This window comes from Coenobita brevimanus, chromosome 53 (genome assembly GCF_032717465.1).
Source record: "Coenobita brevimanus isolate Jiangsu-jjx chromosome 53, ASM3271746v2, whole genome shotgun sequence".
In the NCBI taxonomy this organism is placed as follows: domain Eukaryota; kingdom Metazoa; phylum Arthropoda; class Malacostraca; order Decapoda; family Coenobitidae; genus Coenobita; species Coenobita brevimanus.
In genome coordinates, this window is record NC_137006.1 from 30,705,600 (window position 1) to 30,718,365 (window position 12,766).

At 44.2% G+C, this 12,766-nt stretch overlaps 1 protein-coding gene across 1 annotated transcript; it reads left to right on the forward strand.

Annotated features, from left to right (window-relative positions):
- The first annotated feature begins 7,938 nt into the window (after positions 1-7,938).
- LOC145400788 (uncharacterized) lies at positions 7,939-8,496 on the forward strand. The gene has a single exon (XM_080273225.1). It carries the CDS (start codon positions 7,939-7,941, stop codon positions 8,494-8,496), a length of 558 nt encoding a protein of 185 aa, XP_080129351.1.
- The last annotated feature ends 4,270 nt before the right edge of the window (positions 8,497-12,766 follow it).

Below are 12,766 nucleotides of genomic sequence, written 5' to 3' on the forward strand. Positions count from 1 at the left end.
GTAGAAATAGTGCACATGTTGAGCAGATTCGTCTTGAGGTTACAGAAGGAAAGTAACATGTTACATCCTTGGGATTAGCTGCTGATTCCTTACCTTCTGACATAGCTGAGGTTAATGGTCTGGAGGTAGAAATAAATTCAACCCAACGGTGATTCTCTGACACGAACCAGTCACCACCGCCACCTCGCCTGTACTGCGCCAGAGGCCACGTCACGTGCCTGCCACTTCAGCTATACTGAATGTTAACGTGGACTGGGGGAGGGGGAGGAATAAGGAGGGACGCGTGATGTTGCTGCATCATCAGTTGCTGGGGAGAGCGTGGCTTAAATCTCTCTCTCTCTCTCTCTCTCTCTCTCTCTCTCTCATAACTTGAGAGTCCCCTCACGGAGACACACAACTTATACTATGTGTACTGTACGTACCACGCATGTTTGCATGTCACCAGTTCAGCAGAAAAACCTACCTTTCTTTCTGAATACAATCTAATGTTCTCTGAGATAATGATAGTAATGGGTTGTTTTTACATGTCCAGGAGGTCGTGGAAGATCAATAAAGTGTTGCACAAAAAAAAAAAAAAAACTTCCCTGTTGTAGCATGGAATCGTAAAGACGTCTTTTCGATCAAGTGGCCACTTCTCTAGCCACCTGGAAATACACACTGTACTGTGAGAGTAAGGAAGAAGAGGTTTGGGGAAGTAGAACAGAGAGGTTTTATGGTGTAGGCTACATAAATAAAGAGAAAGCAGTGTGAGGGAGGATTTGGCGTGAGGAAATGAAGATAGGGAGGATGTAGCTTAGGGAAAGAGGGTAGGGAGGATGTAGCGTGAGGATCTGAAGCTAGGATGTGGCGCTGAAGTGCACAGCGAGGAGGATGTGATTCACGAGAGAAACGTAGAGAGCTTTTATTTTTGCGGAAAAACGAAGGTAGGAACGGAACGGCATGAGGTACTGAAAATAGAGTGGTGTGGACGAATGAACGTAGAGAGAGAAAGGAGACAAAGTGTTGCATGGGACAGTTAAAGTAGGAAGGTTGCGGTATGAGACATAGCAGTGGGGAGGTAGGGGTACAGGACACTGGAGGTAGGGGGGATGTAATGTAGTACTGGAGGTGGGGAGGTACGGGTATGAAACACTGGAGGTATAGGAAGGAGACAGAGTTGGGTACGGAGATAGTGCTAAGTGACTCTGCTCATGAGGTAAGGTAGCTGTAGTGGGGTAGTGTGAGGCAGGGAGATAATAGAGGTATGCTTGGGTAGTGTGAGGCTGGGCTAGTGTGAGGCGGGGTAATGCGAGATAGGGAGATAAAGGAGGTTTAGTGGGGTACTGTGAAGCAGGGAGAAAAGGATGGTGTAGAGGGGTAGTCAAGGCAGGTAGAGATGGGAGGAGGATAGGGGTAGTAAAGACAGAGGGAGAAGTAAGTCTTAGATGGATAGTAAAGGCTGGGAGAGAAGAGAGGTGTAGAGGGGTAGCAAAGGCTGGGAGAGAAGGTAGGCATAGGGGGATAGTAAAGGCTAGGAGGTAGGGGGCAAAGGTCGTGAGTTACAATGACGATATGGCATCACAGAGTACAATGACGAGCTTTGTGAGGTAAGCCACAGTGATGGGTTGAGTAACGACGCAATTGACAGTGAAGGCGAGAAGCATGAAAAGAGGCGCCTAAACTGAGGTGCACGATGACGGGCACATTATTTGATAAGACAAGGGGGGAATCGCGGTATGATCTTCAAAACACAAGGTGATTTACTTCAGTTTGCCTGAATATTGACCATTATAACTTTCCAAGACTTTAGTGATGAGTAATAGACCATAACAACCAAACAAAACAGAGATAGCTACAGTAACCGATTGCTTCTGCTTCGGTTGCAGCTGTTGTTACTGAAGCTGCTTCTGCTACTAATGCTGCTGCCACTGCTGCTAGTGATGATGATAATAATGATGATAACGGTAATTCAGCTCCTCATGAAATATGGTTACATAGTTGATGGGATGGAATATCAGGTAACAAAAGTGCTCAGTGCCTTCATTCAAACAAAAATTGTATAAACTACTTGCCAGCATGTTGTGTAGGAATCTGATCTTCCAAAAGTATTTTAGACGTAGAATAAAATAATATAAAATAGAATAAATAAAATAGATGTTTTATCAGGCAATCAAAACGTTCATTGGAAAACGTATACGAATTAATAAAAAAAAAATCTTTATTCTGTATAACACGAGGACATCTTACCCAAGGCTGAAGAAATTGTCTGGTGCGATAAAATACAAGTGACAGGACTGTGTTGAAGTGGTCATTGTGACTATTTTGAAGTATAAATCAGAGTGTTGCCACAACATGAACTCACAAAATTTATGAAGGAAATTTTTGGTGTGATTATTAACAAAGTTTCGGTAAAAAATTATTGATTTTTATAAGTTATAGTCTGTGTCTCGTTTCAAACAGTGCACATCAACATCGACTGGTGCTCGTCTTACTGAATCTTTATGCAAGACCAGTGGACAACCCAGCAATAGTAACACAACCGTATATGAATTCAGTGTCGGTTTCGCTGTACTTGATGGCTATAACACCCGCAAGTGACAGCAAATACATTAGAAAATTGCAGCTATTACAATCTGCACCATTAAAAGCCAAGGATATGAAAGCAATGTGTGCTTAATTAATTTTTGTTGTTATTGTTGTTGTAGTTGTTGTTGCTTGGCCTGGTGAAATATTTGAATTAAGTCTTTGACACACCCATGTTCGGCAATCTACAGCGTTCAGCTTCAGTCGGTGTACTCGTCCTACCCTGAATCACCATCTAGCCCATTCCACGCGCCCCCTCTGCCCACTCCACACATACGTGCACACACATACAATATATATATATATATATATATATATATATATATATATATATATATATATATATATATATATATATATATATCCCTAGAGTTAGTCAGAACTAGCATAAGCTAGACAAAACCAGTGTGTTGTACAGTCGCGGCACATAGTCCTTGACCAGGGTGTATGGGAAAGCCAATGCCACCACAGGGATGCAGTGCATCGGAACACGTTCCCTTACACCTCCTGCCTCCTTCCCCCACCACCCCTGCAGGAGGTGTAAGGGAAAGTGTTCCGACCCACTGCAGCCCTGTGGTGGCATTGACTTTCCCTTACACCCTGGTCAAGGACTATGTGCCGCGACTGTACGTACCTGTGTACAGCAATTATAACGAAAGCAGAACTAATTGCATCAAAAGATGCTAGTTATATATAGACATATCAAGATATCAAGATAAAAAGAAACGGTTAAGCTCAGACTTAATTAAACTTTCTGGTCAAAAACTAATTTCAACAGTTGCGTTTTATTACGATACTAGATCTAGTAAATAACCACAATGAATTCAGACAATAACATCTCGGGACCTGATTAATATAAAAGAACTTCATTCTTGTCACCTTTATCAGTAGCTTCAGAATACTATTAGTTTTAAAAATCTGAAATTACTTAAGTCCATTGTACCATTTTTCTTTTCAGTAGTTTATGCGTCCTGCATCTTGAGATTTAGAAAAGTACAGGTATCCTGAATAAGTTTGTTGTAAAGGGACGATTTGCTCTCGTCTCTCTTCAGTATGGATTGTAACAACTTTTCCTTCCATCACTTTCTGTTACTGGTTCAACAGGATGGGCAGATGTGCTGGGGACTTCCCTATGTTATTATATTGGCACTCGAATCAGGAGTATAATATTATCCTTCTGACAAGCAGCTTAATGAAAACGAACAAGCCATCCCATAAATAGCCACAGTATATGAGGTCTTCAAAGAAAAAAAATCAACGAAGCTAACGTAAACAAGAGGGAGCACTTACTGAATGCAACGGCATCACCCACCAGTTGATCTAATGGTCGAATATTTGACTTTGTCCTGTGCCTTTGACCTTCGACTGCTTCTCAAATTCAAATTAATTAATTCTTGCTTGCCTTTTAACCATCCACTAGGATTGTTCCAGTTCAAATAAACACTCTTTATCTTGACTTTGCCCTGTGATCTTGACATTTGATCTTCCCCTATGGCCTTGGCATTTTACTGATCATTCTCATTTGCGACCCCATTGTCACTGCACTCTTAACCCTTCCACAGTGTATGGTCTACAGTGAATAAAAACTTTATGAAATTGAATGTGCCATGTGACATTAACCTTTGACATAATATTCTAAACAAATAATAATACTAATTCTTACCGCATCTGACGCGGTAAAGAGAGAGAGAGAGAGAGAGAGAGAGAGAGAGAGAGAAAGGGGGAAGGATGCTGACACAATGTTTATGTATACGGTACGGCCGCGTAAGCATAACATCCATTACCTTGAAGACAAGAGCGAACACCATGCCCTGAAATAGACGCTGTGGGCAAGTGTGGGTCAGTGTGTGGGTACCAGGAATGAATGAAGGACAAGGCAGCAGTGATCCTGTGGATTATTTGGACATACTCTGCAAGGTGGAGTTCATGCGCGATGTGCAACTCCACGACCTTCCTGTGAAGGTGCTATTCCAGTGAGGATATAATGCTCGTGAGGGACTAGTGTTGCTACCTCACACCCCCTACCCACACACTAATACTGTACGACAGAAAATGGACCCGCCACACGTGAGTTCCCCTTGCTTACCTTTAGAATACTTATTAATCTGCATCTGGTTGATGTCACGACATAACCCGATTTTAAACATGGGAAAATGAGGATGAGAATTTAAAGTGATACATGTATACGAAGTAAACTGGGGTATAACATAGCATATTGAGGATAAATTGTAATTCTGTGTATAACCAAGTGCTTATAACAATGATGAGTGATGCCATTATAGCATATTGAGAGAGTAAAATTGCAATTCCAGGTATGACTGAATAAATAGTCGAGTCCAGCTGGGCAGGTTTCATTACCCTGTTTCCCCCTCCAAGAGTGCAGGCAGCTACAGTCATACTTGGGGTCCGCTGGTGGGGGGAGCAGGCCGACCACAACCGACGACAGCACTGGGCCTGCCCTGTGCAGGGTATGAGTATTGTCTGTACAATGCCTCAAACCTGTTGGGCTAGAGCAACTGTTGAATGTCCAGTGAACATGTTACAGTAAGATGTGGTAACATGTTGGACTTAAACTGTTGGCATGTGCATTAAACCCGCAGCACAAGAGGGGTGCCAAAGTTCCCCATAATGTGCATGTCATTCCCTCTACTTTTTGGTTCCTGGACGAGTCTGATGTGAGTGCGGCCCCACCCTTGTGGTGGTAACGTAGACTGGGGCTTGTGGCACTTGGCTGCGAGATCAAACACTCATGCCCTCATCTCCCCAGCGGGTTCCATCCTCCTCGCCCTAGCCTGGGATTGGCTTCGGTCGCCTGGGCGGCCCTATGGGGCCACTATTTCCCAGAGGAGGATGGGGGTGGTTCGGTCAGACCACTTGGGAGAACATCAACAACAACAACAACAACAGCACTGGGCGGTGCTAAAGTCTACGGAGGCGGCCTACCTACGATCAGCGATACCGCCGCTCAGGACATCTTGGATTGTGAATGGGTAGACTCCGCAGGACTGTGAGTGTTGATAAACAACTTTACTCAGGCGATTGAAAGCCAGGAGCTGATACACTACGTCTGGTTCATTGTGAAGAAAATACAGCATTACGTACTGGGGTAGGAGTTTATTACCTGTGCCAGACAATGTTAAATAATTGTGACACATTGAATGTGAGAAATGTGAGTGTAATATTTTGGAAGTCGGTATTGATATCTTGACATCGTTTATATGCTATAAAGTAGTGAATTAAAACTAATAAGTGTACCTTGGATATTAAGAGTTATGATTGATACTGGGCTGTCATAGAGAAGATTCTGGTGTGCCACTGTACTTTAAAGGCTAAGCTCAGTGCTCGCTGTCTGGCTGTTTGGGTGTATGATGGGATAAACACTGCACGAATGAGAGTGTTACTAAGAGAGTTAAAAAAAAAAAAAAATACCACGTAGAACACAACCTATTACATATCAGGCGGAACCTAACCTAAACATACCAGGCAGAACCCAACCTATTACATATCAGGCGGAACCTAACCTAAACATACCGGGCAGAACCCAACCTATAACATACCGGGCGGAACTGAACCTAAACATACCAGGCGGAACCCAACCTATAACATACCAGGCGGAACCCAACCTATAACATACCGGGCAGAACCCAACTTATAACATACCAGGCAGAACCCAACCTATACCATACCAGGCGGAACCCAACCTACAACATACCGGGAGGAACCTAACCTAAACATACCAGGCAGAACCCAACCTATAACATACCAGGCGGAACCCAACCTATAACATACCAGGTGGAACCCAACCTACAACATACCGGGCAGAACCTAACCTAAACATACCAGGCAGAACCCAATCTATAGCATACCAGGCAGAACCTAACCTAAACGTACCGGGCAGAACCTAACCTGTAACATACCAGGCAGAACCTAGCCTAAACATACCAGGCGGTACCTAACCTGTAACATACCATGCAGAACCTAACCTAAACACACCGGGCAGAACCTAACCTGTAACATACCAGGCAGAACCTAGCCTAAACATAGAGGGCACAACCTAACCTGTAACATAACAGGCGGAACCTAACCTGAACATACCAGGCGGAACCTAACCTGAACATACTGGGCAGAACCCAACATATAACCTATAACTTACCGGATGGAACCTAACCTAAACATACCGGGTGGAACCCAACCTATAACATACCGGGCAGAGCCCAACCTATAACATACCAGGCGGAACCTAACCTATAACATACCAGGTGGAACCTAACCTAAACATACTGGGTGGAACCCAACCTATAACATACCAGGCAGAACCTAACCTAGACATACCGGGCGGAACCTAACCTATAACATACCAGGCAGAACCCAACCTATAACCTATAACATACCGGACGGAACCTAACCTAAACATACCGGGTGGAACCCAACCTATAACATACCGGGCAGAACCCAACCTATAACATACCAGGCGGAACCTAACCTATAACATACCAGGTGGAACCTAACCTAAACATACTGGGCAGAACCCAACCTATAACATACCAGGCAGAACCTAACCTAGTCATACCGGGCAGAACCTAACCTATAACATACCAGGCAGAACCCAACCTATAACATACAGGGCGGAACCCAACCTATAACATACCAGGAGGAACATAACCTATTACATACCGGGCAGAACCTAACCTATAATGTACCAGGCAGAACCTAACCTATAATATACCAGGCAGAACCTAACCTATGGGACATATCTAAAACAGAACATACCAGGCAGAACATATCAGCATGGACAACCCAGAGGGAAAGGAACAGGCAGAACATGACAGGCAGAACATAACCTATGGAATGGCCCAAAGGATGATTGAGGAGGCCAGGGAAGCAACGGAGGGAGAGGAGTACGAGACGGATACTGTGAGGACGATCATGGAACAAAGGGAGGAGGAGAGGGCCGAATCTGGGCTGCAAGAATGCTTAGAGAAGTGGCCAGCAGTCGAAGGCAGACAGCCTGAGGCACACGAGAACATACACATGAGAGTCCTCAAACCAGCTTTGCAAACCCTGCAAGAACAGAACAAGGCAATCCATGATCGCCTGACACAGTTGGAGAGCATGATGGGAATGGAAGGAAGGAACGAAATCAGCTTGAGGTCACAGGTACAACCAGAGACGGTAGTGGTACATGAAGGACCGGCAAAGAGGCTGAGATACAGTGATGACACGGGAGACAAACAAACGTGGGAGACTAGGGAACCCCAGTGGGGGTAGCGAGGACAGACACAAGAGGCCACAACTTTTCATCAAGAAGAGTCGACAGTTAGCAGGCAAGGACCAAAGTGGCAGAGGTCAGAAAACCTGAAACCGACTAGATGGGAAATGGAAGAGCCAACACGTGCTACCTCTATGGGCATCGAGGTGATAGCCTTCGGCTTGAAGGAATTGATTGCCACCATGAGGTTGCCACAGACCCAACTACCAACCTTCGAAGGAAATAGCCAGAGGGAGTACTGGGAGTTCATCCGTGCATTCGAACAGCACATTGGGAGGGCCGCAGTCCCAGAGGAATGTAAGCTGCAGACGCTCATGCAAGCATGTACAGGGCCTGTCAGGAACACGCTACAAATGTGCAACTATTTGGACCCACGAGAGGGTTATAAGAAGGCAGTGGCCATATTGGAGGACAGATACGGAGACAGACATCAGTACGTTCGAGATATTGTAGAAGGAATACTTGAAGGGCTCATGATCAAAGATGAGGATGAAGGTGGCCTTAGAAAATTCGCCAATGAGTTAGGGTCATGTATTTTGAGTCTGGAGATCTTCAGGAGATTACGGGAGTTGGACATCGTTCGCTCGGCAGACACACTGTCACATCGGTTACCTGCGAAGGCACTTATGCAGTATGAGGACGAAATCTCTGCCCACAACAAATGATATGGGTATTATCCTGACATTAAATGGTTGAAAACCTTTATTCTGGAGGAGGTGGACAGAGTGAGTGTGAGGAGGAGAACCGAGGAAAGGGGAGCATCCACCAAGCAAGCCATTGAGGTTGGTACTAGAAGGAATTCAGACAGGCATGTGATTGCCTTGCCCATCATTGGTGATGACGAACCTGCAAGTGAGAGAGACATGTGTCAGCTGTGCAGGGGGCCGCGGTCAGATGGCTCAGATACTACTATGTTTGCTTGAACAATATCCACTTGACAGCTGAGTGCCAGGCCTCAGTATGGTGTGACATAGGGGGTTGTACTGGGAAGCATTCACAGTTGATACACCCAACTGGCCCAGTAAGGCAAAGGCAGGAGTCCTGGTACCATATGACCATATGGAACCCAGGAAGGGAGACGAAGCAAAAACGCAGATGGAGGATGAAATGAAGCCGGGAGATGATCATCGTCGATACACTCAGTGGGAACAGGTGCATGGAAGCAAGCAGGGAATACACTGAGCAGAGCTGGAGAGGAGAAGTGATTCCTGTGGACAGGCCGACAAACGGGATGAGGCAGGTATGGAGGGGGCACTTAAGAGGCCCAGGCTCAAGAAGGGCAAAGGCGGGAACAAATGACTCACCACCACAACAGGGACAACGTGGATGCATGGGCAGCTTCGCAAGGTGGCGTTGCCCATTGATGAGGTAAAGGTGGCTAGTGAATGATCAGATGCCGTGGTTCAGACGAGGGCACTTTTGGACTCTGGCAGCAACCGAACCTTTTGTATGACCCAATTGGCAAGCAGACTAAGGGCACCACGGAGAACCGTATGGGTAACACTAGACACTATAACTCAGGTGATGGTGCAGCGAACTGAGGAGATAAACTTAGACCCCGATCTCCAACGATGTCAGCAACCTCAAAGTGCCTACCCCGCTGCATATTCTGTGCCCTAAGACAGTACCCTATTGCTCATTACGAGGTAAAGCCGAAGAGCCTATAGGGGACATCTACCAGAAGAGTTGGAAGCATGCACAGTTCCTAGTGGACCAGTTCTGGAAGCAATGGTTGAAGGTGTACCTACCATCCTTACGACAATGCCAGAAGCAGTTCAAGCGGCTGTGTAATTTTCAAGTGGGGGACCTGGAATTGGTGGCGAATTGGTATGTACCCGTAATCACTGGGTTCTCGGAAGGCTGGTAGAGGTGAATCCCGGTGATGATGGTGTGGTGAGACACATAATTAACTTGACACTTTTACACACCACATCGAGGTGGACGAAATATACGATTACAGTGTTTATCTTATCTTACAATATGGATAAAATAATCATAGCTTATTGCTATTTTATGACTAGTTAAAAAATTAAATTAGTTTCATAAAGTGCTTCAACATTAAATGTTTTAACAGTTTTCATAGAAGGATCCGGCAAGTAAATAACAGAAAAGCGCACAGTAGTTCTCTCAGGCAGTGCAGATGTTAAAACTAGTTTTGACACATGTTTAATTCAGATTATTATTATTATTACTATGTGGTAGTGGGAGCGCTCACCATCCACTCACTTGATGTAGTGCTGCTCTTGGGTGTCTGCCCTTTCCTTGCCTCCATCCTTCTTTCCGTCCATCCTCTTGTGTCTTTCTTTCCTTCAATTTTTCCTCTTTCTTCTTCCAACGGGTGACTCTGCACTCAGTGACAAACCAAATGGTTTCCTGTACGCTAGGAAACCTTTTACTACGTTGGGTGGTAACCATATAACCAAATTATGGCGCCTGGTGGTTTAGTGGGTAATAACGACGCTTCAGTCGGATTGAACCGGTGAAGCATCCAAGGGGTGGTTGGGGTTTATTGCTCACGTAATGCTACTCAGGGATGAGTGAGGCTAGTCATTCTCATCTTAAATGCCAGGACCAACTTGCCTAGGCCTGGGCTTCTACTCTCCTCATGGGGCAACGTAGGATTGGATGATGGATGGATGTATTATTATTATTATTATTATTATTATTATTATTATTATTATTATTATCATCATCATCGTCATCATCATCATCATCATCATCAAATCTTGCATTTCGAGTTTTTCTCTGCCTCGTTTGAGATTTGTAAGGGGAAACAAAGAAAAATGCCGGAGCACATCTTGCCTCGGTTCTGTCTGGACGAACGAGTACAGTTGCCCACCCCAAGTGCAAACTGTATATATATATATACATATATCATCTCATCTCATCAGCCGTTTGAGTGTCCACTTCAGGACCAGCCTATCCCGACCGAAGTGGGGACGATACAGCCAATGTATCTCTACCAAGTGGCTTAGGCTGTCTGGTAGAGATTGTATGTAGAGTGAGAAGAGCTTGTAAGTGTAATTGTAGTGTTGGAGTGGCTTTGGATGTTTGTGTAGTCTGTGAACCAAGTGTAATCGGCCCGTGGAAGCCGACTGGGTGCAAGCATACTTTATAGTATGCGACACTGGTTCAATCACACACCCCTTGTGTCCGCCAATGCAGTACGTGGCCTGAAGAACGCTCTCAAAGTTTTTTACCCTGGCGGGGCATGAACCCTCGTTCTTCAGTGTACGAAAACGCACACCTTACCAGTGTACCACAGAGGCTCCATATATATATATATATATATATATATATAAAGTATATATATATATATATATATATATATATATATATATAGATTTATATTATGTACTGGGCTACAGTTGATTTTAAGTTGATAATATTGTATGGCCCGCGAATGATGTTAAAAACATCCAAATGGCCCTTAATAGGATAAAGGTTTTCCACCCCTGCCCTAAAGTCTGTGTAACGAAGCAAGTGACTAGCTGAACTGTTGAACATGGAGAAAATAACATATCCCCTTTATATTCCAAAAGGGTACCTGATGTGTAGCTGAGTAAAATGTAAAATAAATGTAATAGAATATAAATACGTTGCAGATGAATATAAGATGTAAAAAACAGACAAATTAAAGAAACAACTATACTTCCATAATCGCATTAACCGTCATCGTTGCACGTAGCCAGAAGCTGGTGGTCAGTAGAATGGATTCGTTTCAGGTTAACCGAAACAGCCGGACTGCATAGTGCATACCTTTGACTATTTTTAACCTAATGTCGCATTAAAGAACATGGGAAAATTTACATTACTTTTAATTAAAGGTATTGCACGGAGTTTCCTACAGAATGCTATTAATTACATAATACATAAGGGATTTTCTTGGCCACATAATGAGTTCGAATAATCAGAAAAGAACATACGAATATTAAGTCTTAGGTCTTACTAAGAAAAGCCAGATTATGAATACGAGGTGGTAAGAGAAGTATAGGAACAATTTTCATTTAATTAATACAGACTTTTCGCATTGTTCTCTCTCTCTCTCTCTCTCTCTCTCTCTCTCTCTCTCTCTCTCTCTCTCTCATTGTTTATTTGTTTGTCCTTCAGTCAAGCCCAAACCAAGGGCTAGAGACCCCCAGACCCATGTATATTCTGAATCAGGTGACACAAGGGTGGTTTTAGGGAGTCAATATTCAGATCTGGGTCATTTGAGGTCACTGATAGTGTGTTCGCCTTTTTGGCCCGGACAACGCCGGGTGGCACTGAGTCCAATTTTTGGCATGGAGACTCACATAACGTCCAGTTCGGACATGGGCTATGTGAAGTTCACTTCCGAGGTCATTTAAGGTCGCTGGTCGGAGGTCATTTGAGGTCAACGGTAATTGAATGCACGGTCAAACGACTGGATACAGTGGCCCAATTTTTGGCATGGGGACTCACATGGCCTCCAGTTCAGACATAGGCTATGTGACGTTGACCTCCACATTCATTTGATGCCACCGATCAGAGGTCATTTGAGGTCGCCGGTAATACACGCTCGAACAACTGGATGCAGGAGCCGAATTTTGGGCATGGATACTCACATGGTCTCCAGTTTGGACATAGGCTATGTGAGGTTGACCTCAAAGGTCATTTCAGTTCACCGGTAATAGTAAACAAGTGCACACAAATACTGTGCGTTAGTCTGTGAAAGCTGAAATAGAAAGTTCCTGGTAGAAAGATTAACTAGAAAAGGTAGGATTAGATTATTCGTCTTTTTGAAACGCCGGTTACTCCTGCTAGTACGCATACATACTGTACAGTACATGCATACAAACATATATATATATATATATATATATATATATATATATATATATTAAAATGTGTGAGCTGCAGCATAGTGCCCCCAGAAACTCACCAACACCCCCACCCGGACCCCATGGAGGAGCC